Source organism: Macrobrachium nipponense, chromosome 38 (assembly GCF_015104395.2).
Source record: "Macrobrachium nipponense isolate FS-2020 chromosome 38, ASM1510439v2, whole genome shotgun sequence".
Taxonomy (NCBI): domain Eukaryota; kingdom Metazoa; phylum Arthropoda; class Malacostraca; order Decapoda; family Palaemonidae; genus Macrobrachium; species Macrobrachium nipponense.
The window spans coordinates 1,448,677-1,468,571 of NC_061098.1; the positions used below are offsets into that span (position 1 = coordinate 1,448,677).

The 19,895-nt window shown below is 36.0% G+C and overlaps 3 protein-coding genes across 5 annotated transcripts in view; 2 read left to right on the forward strand and 1 right to left on the reverse strand.

Annotated features, from left to right (window-relative positions):
• Window positions 1-1,614: 1,614 nt before the first annotated feature.
• On the reverse strand, window positions 1,615-4,648 carry LOC135209553 (protein Wnt-8a-like). The gene is made up of 6 exons (XM_064242209.1): window positions 4,289-4,648; window positions 4,112-4,145; window positions 3,644-3,759; window positions 2,924-3,212; window positions 2,452-2,761; window positions 1,615-1,865 (listed from the first exon to the last, which is right to left on the reverse strand). The coding sequence occupies exons 1-6, from the start codon at window positions 4,360-4,362 to the stop codon at window positions 1,615-1,617; spliced, it is 1,074 nt and encodes a 357-aa protein (XP_064098279.1). The 5' UTR covers window positions 4,363-4,648.
• Window positions 4,649-7,025: 2,377 nt separating this feature from the next.
• LOC135209554 (interferon alpha-inducible protein 27-like protein 2A) lies at window positions 7,026-12,251 on the forward strand. 2 transcript variants are annotated; one of them, XM_064242210.1, is made up of 4 exons: window positions 7,026-7,179; window positions 9,874-9,961; window positions 10,604-10,707; window positions 11,878-12,251. In XM_064242210.1, the coding sequence occupies exons 2-4, from the start codon at window positions 9,886-9,888 to the stop codon at window positions 11,983-11,985; spliced, it is 288 nt and encodes a 95-aa protein (XP_064098280.1). In that variant the 5' UTR covers window positions 7,026-7,179; window positions 9,874-9,885; the 3' UTR covers window positions 11,986-12,251. The 2 variants fall into 2 exon arrangements, with proteins under 2 accessions (XP_064098280.1, XP_064098281.1); XM_064242211.1 differs by having other exon boundaries at window positions 7,044-7,183.
• Window positions 12,252-18,128: 5,877 nt separating this feature from the next.
• Window positions 18,129-19,895, forward strand: part of LOC135209555 (serine/arginine repetitive matrix protein 1-like) — a 51,568-nt gene continuing 49,801 nt past the window's right edge. For both annotated transcript variants that reach the window (XM_064242212.1, XM_064242213.1), the window contains exon 1: window positions 18,129-18,280. In XM_064242212.1, coding sequence (XP_064098282.1) covers window positions 18,257-18,280 — 24 coding nt within the window. In that variant the 5' untranslated portion in view covers window positions 18,129-18,256. The remainder of the gene's footprint in view (window positions 18,281-19,895) is intronic.

Here is a 19,895-nt window from a genome sequence, read left to right on the forward strand (position 1 = left end):
AAACGTCTGCAGTATCAATTGTTCAGTTACATACAACGCACATACGCACTCACGGAACGTGAAAATAGTTTAGCAAGAAGCAACCTGCAAAGGCTGACGTCACGGATATAAACGGAAGAAAGTTGGCAAATGATGTCATGGCTGCTGCAGTACGTTCGTTTGTTCGTCCAGCTGTATCCGGTGCAGCTGTGGTAAGTCTGTAAATATTACCGCTATGGATTATAGATAAGTATATAATACTTTCCTTTAACTTTAAATTACATATGTATTGAATAAGAATGATTTGTAGGTAGTGCATACATAGGCCTAATGTCGAACTCTAAAGCACTTGGCCACGAAGTTTGGCAACAACAGGGCGGGATGAGACTAGCTTATTCAAATCAATACCTTTTAAGTTGTTTGGTGTATTTCATCTCTGTATATTCACGCTATATAAAACAAATCCAGCATTTAACGAACCCGACAGAAAGCGAACGAGGTAACAGCAAAAGAAAAGATAAAACGACGTTACGACATAAGAGAAACACTTTTGCGATTATACGTAGCCTGCGTAACTTTTATGTAGCATTCGACGCGAAAATATCGACATCATTAACTAGACGATGGCGATTCCTCTTAAGGTGAGCGTGTGACATCACCGTTTTAAATACCAGCGAAAATATCAGCGCAATGAGAAAAACCAGGTCGACCCAGTAGGCAAGTTAGATCAGGCTTGTTCTTTGGCGCGGAACCTTGGGAAATGACATCTAGGCTACGTCTGCTCGCGCACATGTTTGTGAGTGTGTATATGTGTAAATAATATTCATTCAAGCATGTATACATCCCATACATGCATGATTTTAATATACAGGCATGCATTATAGTTCTAAGTGAAAGTTTAATCAGCTTTTTGACGCGTCTTATTGAACTAGGACTAATTTTCGTGGATTTTAAAATGAGTTCCATTAAAGTAATTTGCGTCAATGGCCCTGTTAATAGTTACGTAATTTGGAAACATTAAAAGAGTACATGAATATTAAGTAAAAAGGGAATAATATTCAATCTAGGAATGCATGAGTTTGTTCTTTGATATTCAAAAGTTATTTTCACAGACCTATATGTATTGCCAGATTCTGAAACTGAAACAAAGTATTGAATATAACAAGTTACACTCCATTATAGTCTCTAGAAAGAGTTATCCACTTATAAGTTTTAATAATGAATAACTCATCGTAAGTAGTAAAAGACTGACTTTTCTTTATCTTCCATTTTCTCTTTACTTCTAAACCTCCACTCCACCCCACATCCCACCTCTCTCTCTCTCTCTCTCTCTCTCTCTCTCTCTCTCTCTCTCTCTCTCTCTCTCTCTCTCTCTCTCTCTCCAAGTATCTTATGTACAATTAGATCTGGTTTCTTATATTGCTATAGAAGCTATTGCATTATTGCAGATGACATTACTATAGTGCTTTATCTACCACAGAATTATTTGAGTTTAAATTGTAGTACTATTGGTGTAGATGACTTAAACCTATATTACTATAGATTTACAAGAGTTGAAGTTGCGTTACAACAGGGATATCTAACTTGCCTTGTTTAATTACAGGTGTGACAGGTAATCTCGACAGGTGCGCTCACTCACAAGTTCATCTGATCTTTAGTCCCATAAGCGCAGGTGTACCTGACCACCTCTTTCACGCAGCTGTCACACACCATCCTGCAACACCAGATGAATTTGCAATTGCATGCGACCATTAGGGAAGTGACCTCTCTCTCGATAGATAATCCACAACGTCGACACAATTGTCGACAGGGCTTCATCGTTGACTTGGTCAATTCGGTCTCGACGTCGACCTCGAGGCATTGTCGCCCCCGTGCGCCCAGCCAACCTGCGAAGAGTAGATGTTTAACGAAATGAAATAATGATTTGTTTTCGTTGTTCAAAACGACTTTGTGCCGTTTGTATTTCACTTTTTCGAAGTGAATGAAGGAGCGAGAAATAATAATAATAATGATGAAAATACAATTTACCATAGGGAACATTGATGCCTCAACATGATTCGTTTTTTGTACTTAATGCAGTATGAAACAAAACAAAACAACTGAAATGTGATCATTTGAAGCGTAAGCTTATCGATATTTTTATGCTGAAATAATATATATATATATATATATAGATATATCTATATATATATATATATATATATATATATATATATATAAGCAAATACCACGGGAGGAATGACAGTCAGAATCCAAGCGCTTTCGTCTTTATTAAGACATCGTCAAGGTAGCTCCTTGACGATGTCTTAATAAAGACGAAAGCGCTTGGATTCCTGACTGTCATTTCCCGTGTATTCGCTTATTTATGAACAGTCACGTGCATCTACTGTGATTTTTTAAGCATATATAATATATATATATATAGATATATATAATATATATATATATATACAATCAAAGCAATAATCTTACCCATTGTCTCGTTGGCTACACAGTAGTCCGGTGACTCATCAATATAGACCAACTTCCTCAGACCTACGAACGGTGGGATATTTCCATTCCACGGTACTACTACTTCCTTAGAATTCTCAGAGGAACTTGATTTTGTTTCTGCAGCGTTTGTATTGACGGGAGCTTCTATCTTAAACGCCCGACGGTACTGTTTCTTCAGCCTGTTAGCGATGACTGTAAAATTCGTCAGCCTAAACCAACAGGTCTTGTTGGCGCATGAGACCGAACTGCCTTCGCAATTGCAGATGCGTTTTATCGATCGTTTCACTGCCTGGAATAAGTAAACATGAAAATAAACAATTGTCTTAAAACTAATGAGGCATTTCACACTGTTACAGCTGTACAATACGATTCATAACGATAGGCGTTGTGTCAAGATGGCTCTAGGCCTAGTGAATGAGCAGAACGGAGCTAGACAAGATGTAGTACTAACTATCCTCCCGGCCCGGTGATTATGCCAGAAGACTTGCGCGCGACTGGCGTCCTCATCTCGCTTCATTTTCGACCTGAAGAACTTCGCGGTGACAGAATCGGCGTACGTGACATCGTCAGAACACCTCTCCCATGTGAACACGGCATCGACGGCTCCAAACTGGCGCGAGGAACAGGCGCAGTCCTCAAGGATTCCTTGCGAGCAGCTCCTCGTGATGGCATAGGTGATTCCTGCTGACGTGATGGCGTTCACAAAGGCCTGTTCCCTAGTTGCTGGTTCTCCACTCGCCCTGTTTGTGTACATGTATTCATTAACCAATTCACATCGCTCAGATGACAACGGAAAGCCTCTTCATAAATCACTATTTCGTTGTTAAACTTCAAAGTATTCACCCCATTTAATATTCAGATTACATATCCTCGAAAATATTTATTGTGAAGATTCCTCATGCATTTACCTGAACTCTAAAACATTCAGGAACTCTATAGTTACTGTAGTTACAAAACAGTCACTTTTAACATCATTTACTTATCTAAAAGCGGAACTTTTATGACTTAATACTTCAGTTTAAAAGGAAACTAAAAATAAAAATAAATCACAAGACTGGGGAAGACTGTAGGGTGAGAGTAAATCTTATACTCTACTTATATTGTACTTATAGGTACACTCTTGATTATACTTATATATGTAATGAAAGATCAGAAACTCCTATAAACTTACATGTTCACGAAGGCCCTCAGTGGGCACTGCCAAAGTTCGTTGGCAAACTGCTCTCTACATGCCTCAAGTGCCAACTGCCCTCCTGCCGTCATGGCCCTCTTTAAGGGCAGATTGTCCTGTGCCAGGTAAAAAAAAAAAAAAAAAAAAGGTCAAACCAGGTTGAAAATTATGAGCCAATGCTATTAGACCTATATCATAGTACATTTCAGTTTTGTTCTTTTTTTATCATAATTCCCCAGCACATATTGTTCCAGTTAATCAAAATAAAAATAAAATATTAGGAGGATGAAATTGCCCTTGATATATTGTGGGCATTTATGTACCTTAAATTCAGGCAATTTTTAACTAGATCGGTCTAACGCTTAGCAAGCAACAAAGCAACGTAATTGCAACTTCGAATATTCAACCAAACTGACAAGACTCTTCATAGTTTGATGTTGAAAGAAGGAATATATTGTTGTGTCTTACCTCAAAATCAGAAGCTGAGATGTTACGGGTAGCCCTGAAAGAAAAAATATATATATAAATCTGTATGTCAAACTTTCACTCAACTGGAATTAAAATAGAAAAATACACGCCCAAGATTCCACAGCAGAAAAATCCTGAATTTTACGGGTTTCCATGACTGTTTGCACCTCAACTTACAACGCAATTTTAAGGGCTATCGAAAACAGCGTCGTCAAGATCACTGCAATAAATATTCCTCGTTTCAAATTCATCCTGGACCCCAGTTCTCCCCAACTCCCAATTTCCCAAACGACTGCACGGTAGTTGCTACCGAACCACTAAACGACCGTTGACTAACTTTCCATCTGGTCCAGACTATGGTCCAGATGCCATCCATTTCACACAACAGTACTGTTTTGAAAGTAGCTTTTAGCACTAGGGGTCTAATCATTCTGATTTTGGCAAGGTTCGGCCTAAAAGAATCCCATCTCTGTGATATGGTTGTGACCTCTTGAAATTTGACATTAATTTCAGTATCGCGAGTCAGGTTTTGAGATCATTATGTTAATCAGTCTACATTTTATTCCTCTGTGAAAAATAAACCAAAACTGCAAGGTTGGGAGTGGACATTTTCAAAGCAAAAAACACTACTGATTCGGCTATGGCAAAAAGCTTTTCTAGTCGCACGTGAGAGAGAAACTACCGAAGTACGAATATACTTTCATCTTGAAGACGCAGCTGTTTGAGATTAGGAACCATTTGCTAAAACCTGAACTCTAAAGCTTTCTTTCGAGGTCGAGAAATCTTATCGACATCATATTCCCAAGTGCTATCAGAGTATCTTCTGTGTCAGTTTAATTTATACTTGAATATTCACACGCAATTGGTCACACAGCTTCGTGGTGTAATTTATCTTCCAATATTTCTAGTCAAGAAAAAATGTTAATTCTACCATCTCAATCAATGTAAACCACAGACAGTATAACACTTCGCCAATAAGAAAGCCCTGGGCCAAATGCTGTTTTCTTCTCAAAACTTTCAGCAGCATTGCCAATCAAGGAGAGTCAACCTGCTAATTCGCCTATCTGAGAGTCAGATAAACGGAGATTACCAAGGCTGTTCGATGGGGTCAAGAATACGAGAGAAGTAAGTTAAGTAATCTCGGCCCCTTGATATATATATCTTGACCTTGGCTAGAAGATATATGATACCTTCTGGGCATTACTCGGTCTAGTGCAGTTGTGGAATCTCCTGACCTTCGGATGGATGTTTAAGCGAGGAAGAGATTCATTCCCGCTGTCTACTTCCTGATTCCTGAATTCAAGTGACTGTATCATTTTCTATTCTCTCATTTATTTGTCACAATTACCCTAACTTGTTCCTCTGTATGCCTGCTAGTTTTTTTTCAGCTGAGGATTTAAAGACAATAAAAAGGTTTATGTGCTTGCTACAGCCACGGGCAAGGAAGTATACGAGCACGCAACTTCTTAGAAAAAAATATTTTACAGGAAGTTATCAACCATTTGCAGGAATATATATATAAAAAAAAAAGTTCATTCTAAGATTAAATGTCACTGAAATCCGACCTCACTAGACGAGGATGGTAATTAGTAAAGATAATAATAAATGAATGATAATGTTTTACAATGACAACGAGCATGAGCTTGTTTATCTCGGTAATGATAGCAATGCTGACTGTAATGAGAAATATGACGATAATAGTATTAATTGCTTACGATGGCCATATAATAATAGCAATACTGAGAAATACGGTGATAAGTATTCATTATGATTTATCATAATTTTCAAGCCATTTTATAAACATACAATCAGTATGTACGTGGTTTTAGTGGAAATACTTTGCCTTATGACTATGAAGTAACATTTAGGCTTAAACTGTATTACAGCTAATTAACATGAAACTGAATGTAAATGATCTAATGAAAATTATTATACGTGAGAACAATGCCAAACTTCTATAAGCCATTGCTATTTGCAATGATTCAATTTCATTTAAAATGTCTGCAGACGGAGAACAATGATATATACGTGAAACAAATATGGCTTTAATAAACTCTAAGATGATTTATGAGGGAAAATATATTATATTACAATCTGAGGGGCGAAGGATCTTTGTCTTTTTTTTTTCATCTGCCATAGATTTCGGTATAACGTGAAATTCGTTCTGAAAATCACGTATGTTTCAAAGTTTAAGTTACATTCAGGACTGAATCTGGAATAGCTTGACTTAAAGCCATATTGACCGTAGTCTAAACGTGTTTAGAACCCTGAAATTACCTAGAATTGTAAATCTGATGAAACTATTGTTTGATGACATATGACTAACGCGGCTGTTATCATTGCATTTTTAATCGATAACTCATTTTTAAATCGATAACTGATTATTGGTTATATCGTGAAGTTGTCCGCGAGTCTTTATTGCACCAGGACTCGCAGCCCCTGATGTACGATAATAATTATATACATGTGATGCCGTTTTCTGTCTCCCTTACGTACCAAGATGCCAATGGAACGTATATACGTAATATCATATTTCTTAAACATAGAAAGTATATAATGTTCTCTGATCGTTACCTAAAGGAGATATAGGAATTGGAAGAGAGATATGAGCTAACACATTAACCCTGCACTTGTTAAATTAACAAATAAATAATGACGCAATTCTTCTGTGTAGAAACGTAATGTGTCCGCGCGCAACATCTAGTTGCATGGCGCAAGCAGATCGTCCATTTTTCAACCTATTCAGAGAAGCCAAAGTGATGCAGTGAAAGAAAGGCATATTGTTAAAGTCGATTTATCAAAAGGAACATAACTGATAACTTCCAATGAGAATTGTAAAGTGTGAATAACCACTTTGAAAATAACGATCCTAATTCACGGTTGTCGTGGTACGATACTTCAGGTGAAAAAGGGGCGGTAACCGGATGGAGGCTAGACCTGACGAGAACCTGTAGTTACAGCCACGTCTACAGATATATATATTGGTGGACATCAGATCAGACTGATTACGGTAGTCGAGACGAGTCTCTCATATCAGTCAGACGTCCACCCTTCCCCCTGTTTACCTTGTAAGTAAGAACGTTGATATTTTTGTTGTTATAGAACGATTGGTGGAGGGAGTTTCGTGTGGGTAGGTTTAGGGCTTACGTGGGTTTATTTTATACGTGGAATATTTGCTTATCGTTTACGTTCGTGTCGTCGAAGTGAAGAGTTAGGTTGTAGTCTTAAGCTTCATAAAAATCCGTTTTTGTGGCATTATATGGGTATTTCATTATCAAAGTCCTGAAAAAGTAACTATCTTTTTGATAAGTAACTATGCCGTTGATCTGTGTTGATTCTAAGCCTTGCTTGTATTGTGCTGTGATTTTGACGTGAGATAAACTTCTACTGAAGGTAAGAAAACGCTACTGTGTATTTCAGAGTAAGTTAATGAATTTAAGGGAAATTGCTAAATTTAGTAGGCACCCAGAGAGAGAGGCTTGCTGTAACGTAAACTATGACTTAAATCAAAGTTAGTAGGCTAAGCACCGAGAGAGGCTAGCTGTAACGTAAACTGACATCAGACGTAATGGCAAGGGTTCACAGTAGTGCGAATCGAGTATTTAACCCTCTTAAAGAATGAGTATTGAAGGAAAGGCTAGGCAAATCACTGTTGAGATGGAATATAAAATTACTTTTTCCATTGGTGGTGATACCATGGTAGTGACCAAGAATGGTATTTAGTTTTGTCGACAATAGGAATACATTACAGTTATGCACTGTTTCCATTGGCGGTGATACCACGGTAATGACCAAGAATGGGTATTTAGTTTTGTCGACAATAGAAATACATTGCAGTTATACACTATTTCTGTTTACTATTTCTGTTTACCCTTTGATTATAATCTGCTGTAAAAGACTTTTGGAACTGGTGAATTACAATCATTGAAATGAAAGTACTATCATCTAGAGCTGGGATGGTACGATAGTTTGCCCTAATGTACAAACCTGGTAACCTATCAATGGTAAACTCCGCCAACAACAGGGCGAGGGCAGGCGATCGTCATTGGTCAAAGCCAGGATATACGCGACTGCTGCTTCACCTATGGCAATCCTAGCAAATTGTCCTCTTGTCTTTATGACTGCTTTTCGTGTTGCGTTTTTTTTTTCTTTTTGTCCGTAAGCATCTAAGAAAGAATAGTATGCGCTTATAGAGATTATACTACCTAGAATGACGAATGTATATATTAACACATTGTGTTAATATATAAAGGTATTTCTAACCTTTCAGACAAAGAATATACAATGGCCGAATTTGCGTGTAACAATCAATCTCGCTGATTTGCTGGAACGACTATTTTTAACAATTTGCCCACACACAGGCATATGTGTATGTATGTTATATCACCCTCTTCCCTGATGTCTAAGTATTAATAATAGCTATGATTATATTAACAGTAATAATGATTGTAACAGTAATGAATCATAACATTATGGTTATCATTATTAACACTTTGTGGCAGTGTGCGTAGGAAAAAGTTGTTAAATAATTAATTTTTATTCATTGGCTAAATACTGGTCTTGATCTACATAGACCCTAAGATCGGTTGGCAAATTTCGCGGGTATCAGAACAGTAGGTGCTTCGCATATCCTTGAAACTGCAGGGTAATAGTGGTTTTCACAGACATAATTTTATAAGACTTGGAGCATATTTAAAATACTAAGAAACTTGGATTGCCATGGAACTGTATTACAAAGTTAATATTCTCATTTAATGCACATCCCCTAATAGTGCTCTACTTAGGAGTTTGAAAGTGTGAAACAATAATAGAATTCCATATACTACCACCACCAAACTACTACTACCGCCAACATCAGTCTTCATTCACGTCACTACAGTATCGAGTGGGAGGACCTTTAGTAATGACTTTCTACTAGCCTCTCTGTACGAGCCTGCTAGTTTTAGTTAAGTTTCCCTTTAAATTTCTTTCATTTACGGATAAATTCCTTAATTATCAAAATTAGACATCACTGCATAATTTTGCCAATTAGGCTGTGGCTTCAAATAGCTAGCCCATTTTCAAAATACGATCCATATCACATGTTTTGGTTTGATTATGTCGAAAATAGATTGTACTGTGCCTCGAAAAGAATTTCTTGCTTGGGGTTTTGGCCAGCATCCAGCCGATGATCGCAAGCAAAAGTGCAGTATAGTCACACTAGGACCTCGTGGTTTCGAGGAGCCGTAGGAAAAAGTAAACAAAACAGATCAGCTGATATCAATATGGCGCCAAGAAATTGTCTGACTGTTGCAAGATGTGCTTCAGTGATGTGTTTTCTCTGAATCATATGAATGCAAGAGTAACTAAAAAAACTTGTGGGTTCGAGAGAAGAGAACCCAAAGGTCTGAGAGTAGTATGTCCTATCAGCAGCAGTAATCTCATTGGCAAATCTATTTTATTTTTAATCGGCATCAGAAAGAACCGCTTGTTGACATCATGGCCTGACTATTTCCTTTTCAGTTAAGTCAAATGAGTGCTCTCGTCTAAAACTCTGGGCTCGATTATATAAAGTTCCTCCGTACCGAAAAAAGAAGTTACACTAAGTCTGTAGACTTCACACAAAAACAGAGACAAATTACCTGTGTTTATTCTGTTTAGGTTATGTAAATGCAAATAATTTCCAATTTCATACCAATACAAAGTAATTTCATGTAAAGACTTTTATGTTAGGAGTACTTTTGGTTTGGGTTATTTTGTTTTAACTAATTTAATCATTACAGAACTAAGAAACAATGGTGTTCGGGACAACAGTAGCAGCAGTGCTTGGTGGCACGGCAGCCGTCGTTGGAGCACCCGTTGTACTTGCCGGTATGAATGGAATATATATATATATATATATATATATATATATATATATATATATATATTAGTGAGTTATTATAAGAAGTAAATTTTTTTAGTCAATGTTGAAATCTGTTGCAGTCTTATTAAACAAATATTAATATATATATATTATATATATATATATTAATACATATACTATATATACCTATACCCCTTACCTATAATATATATATTATTATTATATATATATATAAATATATATATATATACATATATAATATATATATATATATATATATATATATATATTTTTATTAGTGAAGTATTATTTAATGAAAGTAAATTTTTAGGTCAATGTTAAATCTGTTGCAGGTTTATTAAATTACAAATATTAATATTATATAGGTATATATAATATATATATATTACATATATATATATATATATCATATTAGATTATAATATAATATAGATATATATATATATATTTTATATATATATATTTTATTTATTAGTGAGTATTATTAATGAAGTATATTTATTAGTGAAGTATTATTAATGAAGTAAATTTTTAGTCAATGTTGAAATCTGTTGCAGTCTTATTACAAGATGGCGGTTCCACTTTCTTGAATTTAGTTTTTTTTTTTTTTACCGTACGATTTTCAGGCATCGGTTTCACTGGAGCAGGAATAGCAGTTGGATCTTATGCGGCCTCTATGATGTCTGCAGCAGCCGTTGCCAATGGTGGAGCTGTGGCGGCAGGGTCGACAGTGAGTGTACTAAAGTTCTTTCCTACAATTTATGCTCTGCAAGATGGCGTTAAGTCTCCTTTATTATTATATAATCTAAAAAAAATTATTTACTTTTAACTGCAGAGCAAGTAACTCTCAGGAATGGGGTTCCTTAAATACTCTTAGGCCTATGGGTTCCTTGAAAACTTAGGCCTATGTTGTTGCACTTCGTACCCTTCTTTTGTAAAAAAGCGCCTTTGCATAACATGATGGGTAAAGAAGGTAGTTGAGCCTTTACTACAATGTAATACGTATATTTCTAGGGCTTGTAGTTTGTTTTCCCATAGTTATCCCTTCGTTAAGGGGTGCAATTGCCTGGTGCGCCTTCTCCACTTCCTCCTTTCAAAGGCATAATCTTAAACCAAACTACTACTACTACCGTATCTTTATTTCGCCATGTAATTCTATCTCCCTCTCTAGCTACCTCCTATAAAACTTTCCTCCGAAGCACTCTTCACTCCCTCCTCGTCACCCATCCTCAACACGCCCATATTATCTCGATCGTGACTTATTCCCACTGTAGTCTTGACTAAGACTGCCTGCCGTCTTATTTCGTAATTTTCCAATTTCTCAGGCAGCAATATTTCAAAGATACACCTCGGCCTTCTCTGTTGTTTCAAGCATTACTTTCCCTTTTCTTGGTTAGAGACAGTTCCGATCCGTACACTCTTAACACTATATAATGTTTTTTTTTTCTCTCTCTCTCTCTCCCTCTCTCTCTCTCTCTCTCTCTCTCTCTCTCTCTCTCCATCTGTCCAACCGCCTGTGGTGTTTGCGTATGGTAATACTGCGTCCGGGGCTTTAGATAGTTACGCTATGTGTAAATTTTAGGTAAATAAAAGGTTATCTGGGTGTACATTTGCGACTGAAATGTGTTTTACTAATTTACTCCCTGCGAATTACACCGATAATATTCGAAATAGGATATTGTTTGTTATTGTTGAATGTACGCTGAATGTAACTATCTAAAGCCCGGGACGCAGTGTTACCATATGCAAACACCTCAGGCGGGTGGACAGATTGAAAAAAAGTGTAGTCTATCACTGCACTCTGTGCTAGAGTGCTTCTAGACTTAGGTCTGGTTTTTAATTTTTTTTTTTCACTAAAACTTCCTGTATGATTAATCTTTGAATAACCTTTGTATTATAGGTTGCTGTGCTACAGGCTGCCGGCATGGCAGGCGTTCCAGCAGCTGTAAATGCAGTACTTGGAGTTTCGGGTGCAACTGTGGGTGCTGTTGTAGCTGCCATACTGTAACTGAATTTCAGTAGCTGTAATCTTTATTTGAATACAGATAGATTTGAATTAACACTAATTGTAACCTGTTGGATTTGAATTAGTTCACTTTATTTGAATAAAGATATAGATTAAACACATTGTATCCTGATAGATATGATTTAGTACTGAAACCATCTGTTTTTTTCTTTTAGCCAATGCTTCAGAATTCTGTGAAACCATTGTATCATGTATTATAATAAGTTTGAAAATAAGTTCGAAATAATGTGAATAAAATTTTAAAATGTTCTTTTGTTTAAATGGTTACTTTGACCCTGTTATTTAGAATTGTCATCCCTGGCTAAAAGTATTTGGACAGAAGTAATGGTGACTAACATTGGTTTGACGTTTACTTGAATTCTATTGTCTCTCGGCTAGACCAATCGGTTGGTTAAGTGCTTGCTTTTCTTTTCACACTTTACTTGATATATCCTCTATGCTTGTTGGTGCAAGTTTCAGAGTTGCTGAAGACTGAAAATATGGTGTCTGATTACTTTCAGAAAGTGGTTAGGAAATACTTGCGAGTACTTTATAAGTGAAAATCTGTATACTGGAATCTAAATTTCACTGTTAAGACAACTGCTTACGGTAATGTGTAAGCGTGTAATTCAAACTTGGTTCTTCGGTGTGAAATTTTGTGCGATGCACACTCATGAATGACTAAACGAAGTACGGTAGCAAAATCTGCTATTAGTTACTTGTTTACTATTAAACGGTTTCTCTAGACCAGGGCTGTCTAACCCCATACCCGTTGGCTAAAAGTGGCCCGCGAGAGGAAAATTAATTAATTTTGTATTTTTATCGTGGATATATATTTATCGCTTATCCTGAATAAGAGAAAAATTCTTTGCAGAATAAAACTACTACAAAGAAAAGATTCAGTGGCGTCTGTTGTGTGTTAAATCATATTTTCAAACTATGATTTATTTAAAATAACGAAGCTCATTATATAGAACGCTGTAGTACTAGTAACTGGGCTCTGTTTTAACCTTGTTTTAACATTCTTATTCTGTAGTTATCCCTATCTCATTAGAAATAGTGCCAAGTTCATAGTTTCCTTTACGTTTTTTCCCCATCGGAATTAGAATGGTCTTCTGTACAAAGGATCTGCAGGTCTTCACACCAATGTGTCACTGAAGTTTCTGGGAATGTGAAGGCTAATGCGAATGTAAAGAGTATCTCTGATAAAATAAAAAACGAAAACTACAATGCCACAATATACTATACGTGAGGAGGAGGAGGGTTATTCTAGCCGCCCGGTAGATTTGTAATGTAGATTTAAGTGTATTGCTTGACCCGTACAAGGACTGATACCTTTCCTCTTCATGTATCATAGAGATTTTTTTTTCTTCAGACTGCTTCCTTAATCCCTATCCCTTCAGAATCATTCTGACTGTGCCTACACATTGACCTACGTATTCAGTGATCATTATATATACAGCAGTTTTTCATCACTTATGGATTTTGATTTTAAGTAAGTTCTACCATTGATTTTTAAGATTTTATAATTGGCCAGCTTTTAGTTTTATTTTTGTTATTCTTAGCTGCGATCATAATCAGCTCTTTCCGTGGTATCACTTAAGTTTCTGTCATACAGAACCTCGTAACGAATTGAAATAGATCAAATTTGGTTTGCAGCTTCGGCTAGAAAGGGATTAGAATAAGTTCTAATATAGATAACCTTCAACTTACCCAGGTTCACTAAATTTACCAAAATAGGAGACTGGGCATCTACTTTATTTAATTTTTACTTGATGGATAATTGTGAAGATATGATGAAGCAATGAGTGAATCAATAGAAAGCTGTATGTTGCTTATTACTGATGGCCATTACACATTTTTTATCATTAATCCCTGTAACTACATCAGATAAATGTAAAAAAAAAAGTCTAAAGTTCCTTCATGGTGTATGTAGAAAATAGGATTTTCCTTTGTCAAATGTATATCTGATATATCATCTCACAGCATTTTGTGCTTCTTATTTGCCATTTGACAAATCGAATGGCAATAATGTTAAGGGTTGTTGCTATCGCAGACATTAATAGGCACTCTTAGCATAATTTTTAAAAACAAACATTATCCTTTTAAAAGTAGAATTTTATTAGAGAGAGAGAGAGAGATTCAGCATAATAGCATAATTTTTAAAAAAAACTATCCTTTTAAATTTAGAAATTTATTAGAGATGACACTGGTTTGTTGCATTGATATGCGAATATTTCCTTTTTTTTTTTTTTTCTTAAGGAAAGAATATGGATAGATGGATAATTAGAAAGCCCAAAGATTCATCAAATGATTCGGAGGCAGGTCCAAGCAGTAGCAATGCCCCACCAGAAAAAAAAAAAGTCGAGAAAGGAGTGAAACAGAAAATAAATCCTGAAGGGGAACAAGAGTTTTTAGTAGTTGATAAGGAAGGTAAACCCTTTTGTTTACTGTGCAACAAATTTCTTACTGTAGGGAAGAGATATAATATCAAAAGACATTCGCAGTGCACATCTTACTGTAGGGAAGAGATATAATATCAAAAGACATTCGCAGTGCACATAAAGATAAATATCCCCTTAATTCTGAGAAGAGAAAACATGAATTGGAAAAGTTATAAGTTGATATAAATATACAAAGAGATGATCTCAGAGTTTTTGAGTGGAAATGAAATGGTTCAAATTGCCACTCTTAAATGTGCATGGATCATTGCAAGACGAAAGAAATGTTTTAGTGATGCAGAAATGCTTAAAGAAGTCCTCATTAGCGTGGCTGAATTGCTTGCTTTTGATTTGTAAATTTGTCTGAAAACATCAAACAAAACAGACTTGAACTCTTGCTTGGCATTTAGTCTAGCACTCGATGAATCAACAGACATGAGAGACATAGCACAACTTTGCATCTGGATAAGATACATAACTGATAAATTGTTGTCAGGGAAGAACTATTAGCTTTAACTCCACTGAAAGACCGCACTTGTGGCTGTGATATTCTTGAGGCTGTTAAAAAAGAATGTACAAAGTTTGAATTGAACATGGGAAAATTGAGTTCAATTGCCACAGATGGGGTACCCTCAATGAAAGGAAAAAAAAAAAAAGAAGGGTTTTGTGCTTTGGTCAAGGCAAATGAGGACATTGGTGTACCTACCTTTCATTGTATCATTCACCAAGAAAGTTTGTTGTGAAGTGTGTAATTCAGGTGACTTACATCAAGTAATGCAAGAGGTTATCAAAATTGTGAATTTTCTCCGTACTCGTGCATTAAATCATCGGTAATTTATAGGATATATAGAACAAATTGAAACAGAAAATGGAGATTTAGTTTACTTGAATGCTGTAAGATAGCTTAAGAGGTTTACTGTTTGTTACCTGATATAAAGACCCTTCTTGAACTGAAGGGGTCGGAGAATCCAAACTTGGATGACCCCCAGCGGCTCACAAGATTATATTTTCTTACAGATTTAACAAGCCACATGAACTCATTGGATCTCAAGTTGCAAGGTAAGGCAAAAATGATGGCAGATTTGTTCAGAGAAATACGAATTAAGTTGTGCGCTCACCGATTTTCACCCTGAATCTTTTAAATATTTAGGTCAAAACTGGATATGTGGATTGAGAAAATACAAGAGAGGGATTTAATCACTTTCCAACATAAAGAGTCTTGCGCCTGATGAAGCGATTGATTTTGCCAAATTGCATGGTTATTTAGAAGAAGTTAGAATTCAGTTTTAATAATAAGTTTGCTGACTTTGATCAGTATGAATTTTGCTTTAGATTTTGACATTCACCATGTGGTTACAGTCATGGAGACGTGTGTAAATTGTCAGCTGTATGCAAAATCGATGTACCTTTGTTTCAAGAAGAATTAATTGAAATGAAAACTAATTATGCCCACCCCCCAAGATGTGATATTCGATTTTTGGACACAAATATCCTGCTCACATGATTACCCACACATTTCTGATTGTGTCAAAATTATTATCAATGTTTGGTTCAACTTGGCTCTGTGAGAGCACACTTTCATTCATGAAGTTATTAAAGTCAACATTACGATCCTCAATTAGTGACGTAAATCTTGAGTCCGAATTAAGTTGTGCGCTCACCGAATTTCACCCTGAATTTTTAAAAATAATAGAAGTCAAACTATTATCAGCATTCCCACTAATTTACCTTTGTTTGAACTAAATAAACTCTTGTTTGCCTCTTTAAAATATATTTCTTTGAATTCTATGAAATAAGTCCTTGTCATTTTCAAATTCTTAATTTCTAAGTAATATATATATATATATATATATATATATATATATATATATATATATATATACATACATATATATATATATATATATATATATATATATATACATATATATATATATATATATATATATATATATATATATATATATATATACACTTATATACATAAACACACACACACATACATACACACAGGTGGCCCGCATGACTTTTTGTTTTTTCAAGAGTGGCCTCCAGACTAAACAACTTGGACACTCCTGCTCTAGACTTAGCATACAGGTGAGTGCGCTATCAGTACGAAAGAGTTCTCTTGGTTCAAGGTGTGTCCTGTGAGTATACTATATACCTTGACACGTAGAATTTTCCAAATAATATCGTCAGTTACCTAAAGCAGTTATCCAGCTGTCGCTAAGAGAAATTAAAGGTTAATTCTATGTATTTCTATGGGGAAATACTAATTAAATCCATACGGAGACTTAATTTTACTGGACGATATAGGAAAGGGTCTGTATAATGCTGTACGGTGCGATACGTTGCGAAATTTACAGAGGTAATTCGAGAAACTGGTCGTAAAAATGTTATTTGAAATGTTAAAAGATGACGTCATTAGTCTTGGGCAAAGTTAGCATAGTCACCAGAGTGCCGAGTCACTTGCAGAATTGTGGTTTAATAATGTAGGGGTTTCTTTCTCCTATGGTTTTTATTTTTTAAGCACTCTTAAAAATTTCAACACAACCCCCTCAAAATTATTTACGCAAGATTAAACGTGAAATAAGTTAAAATTCAGTTATCATAGTCTCGTGTGCCAGACTAAAGTTGCCAATTAATTTTCCAAATCAAACACCAGGGTGTAGTTTTTTTTTTTTTTTTTTTTTTTTTTTTTTTTTGGGTGACTAAGTTTTCTTACATATTTTGGGCGTATTTGAAGTTGAACACCGGTAGTCAACACTACAGTGATGTTCGATAAGATATGCTCTGAACAAGTCTGTAAATTTGCGTAAAAATACATTATAATGAAGTATTCAGTGTTAAAAAGAGCTACAGTCGTATGCTGACTGTAGCCTGTATATACAAGAAAACTGGATCGTGCAGTGATTGTGGACATACAACTAATTCGAGATTTACTTAAGTGAAATTAATGCCAGCTATTGCCATTTTGTCCAGCACACAGCATAATGAGCTTGTCAAAGAAATGGTTTCGATGGTTCCGTGTTTATTAAGATTTTCGGTCTGTTCCTTGCTTTGCAATGGGACTCTTTTTGGATAATGGTATATTCTGTTTACAAACAATAGGTAATTGTTTATTTGTGTTTTCTTGAAAGATACCCATGGCAAGTAAGTCGAAGAGAAATAGTCATGGAATGTTCCGCCAAGAAGTACGTGAAATAGTTTCGCAGAAGAGAAACATTAAAGATAAAAACAGAATTAATATGACCTCCACCGGTAGTGGACCGATTGTTTTGGGGAATAAAACGGACCTGGCACTATTTTCTACTTTAAGATTTTGTCCAGGCGCAGTAAAGATGGGAAAAGAACAATATTTATAATTTATGTGTAGTATTTATTATTAATATTTAATAATAAATAGTAAAAATTAATTTTATAGTGAGAATAAAAATGTAAATTAAAAAAAATTAATGTTTATTTTGTATGTCTTACAGGTAAACGCAACCGTGGCTTCTTGGTTCGTCTGCCCCAGCGTACATGGCACTGTTTTCTCTTTCAGGTATCTGTCTACAACCTGGAAACACGGAAGTATGACGATGTTTGCGCATTCTTCTCACTATTTTATGATTAATTAATTTAAATAATGATTAAAAATTAATTTTTGTAGTGTTAAATTCAGTATATTTAAAAAAGTGGTTTTATTGTGCTTTTTTTTATAAGTAAACAGAACCAACTGCCCCAGTCGAACCCGAACAGAAGAAGAAGAAGAAGAACCGTAATCTCAGTGTCGAGGCGTACAAGACCAACATTATCTTTGCTTTCGTGAAAGTTACACAAGTTTCTCCGAAATGGCCGACGCTGGTTTCTTTCGGGTAAGTGAAGAGTTATGTAATTAATCTTGCGACGTACTAATAATGATGGGTTATGGCGTATTATTCCAAAAGCGTCGGTGTGTTTTGACTGAATGCTTCCGACGGCGTCAAGATGGCCGATTGATACCTACCTGTACCCCCCTCTTAAGACCCCTTCGGCATGTAGTTATTTCACATGGTCGGCATTTACACTCTTTAATGCTTTCCTGTCTGGACATGAATAAAATCCTCTGTGCTTATTTATAATTGAATATTCTGTAGATTGAGGAAATGAACGCCGACGTCACGTGAATCGTAGGGTAGACTAGTCACCTTAACCTGGGCTAGGTGGAAGTCAGGTCTGACTTAGTGATACGTCTGTCCTCCGTCTCCGATAGACTTTTTTTTTTTTTTTTGTATTTACGAAGTGCAAAAGGCTTAGTCCAAGGTATTTCTAGTTCTTTCACCCATTTGCTGAAAATTGAGAACCCCTAAGGATCCCTTGTTGGGGGGGAGGAGGAATGCCACCCTCTGTGCACCTTACTTCGGATGAAACGGTAGATCTAAGTACGTAATTGGTCCGCGTCAGACATTTCCTTGGAAATTGACTTTTTCCTTAGTATTTTGGTTGCTTATTAAGGTAAAAAATCACTGACTACCATCCCTCAAGGGGAAACACCAGCGACAGAGCGCTTACAGTTTAGTTGCCCACGGATTTCGTCTGCTAGGAAATCGGCGGAGCAATACAAACAAGATGGCGGATGGTTTGTTTTGTCGCAAGGTTTTGAAAACATGCGTATTGTCAGAAAAACCCTAAAACCTATAAAAACGGTAATGGGGGACCCTTTTGGGAAGCGGGGTTTTTGGGTGGGGGGAGAGCACACGAGTTTTGGTTCTAAGTTAATGAAAACGGTAAGGGGGGACCTATTGGGAAACCGGGGTTTATGGGTGGGGGGAGACCCCCCAGGATAGTATATTAACAGTGATTGCGACCTAACCAAAGGAACCAACCTAACCAAACTTAATGTAAAACGAAAGTGAAGCTCCTACATATTTGTTGGGCAAGGGTAAATATCGAATAATATAAAAATATCGACTAACGTAAATAACGTGGAGCTCCTAAAGATAGTTGGGCAATGGTTTAAATATCGAAGGGCTCCTACACATTAGTTGAGCAAGGGTAAAAATATTGAATAATGTAAAACGAAAGTGAAGCTCCTACAGATGTGTTGGGCAAGGGTAAAAATATCGAATAATTTAAAAATAGGGTAGAATATCACGACAGGCCAACCCTCATCACGGTAGACGGGTCTTATTCACTCGATATTTAATTGGTGAAACATGAATACAATTGCAACTCTAAGCATACCATTAAAAGACTGAAGTTTCGTCAACATATTGTGATATATGAAAGCCCCATAACGAACTAAAATAAGCATGTGAGCTCTTCGTAAAATATGTTTTTCAAGGCAGTTTTGAATCCAATATGGCGGCTACGTTTTGCATGGACGGTTCTCATCAGTGACGGCCACCATCTTTCCCCAGCCTTCCCAGCACTCATTTGAACAATGTTAGCGTATGTATGTAAACGTTTATTGATCTTACTCAAGATTGCAGTTGTAATCAGCACAATGAA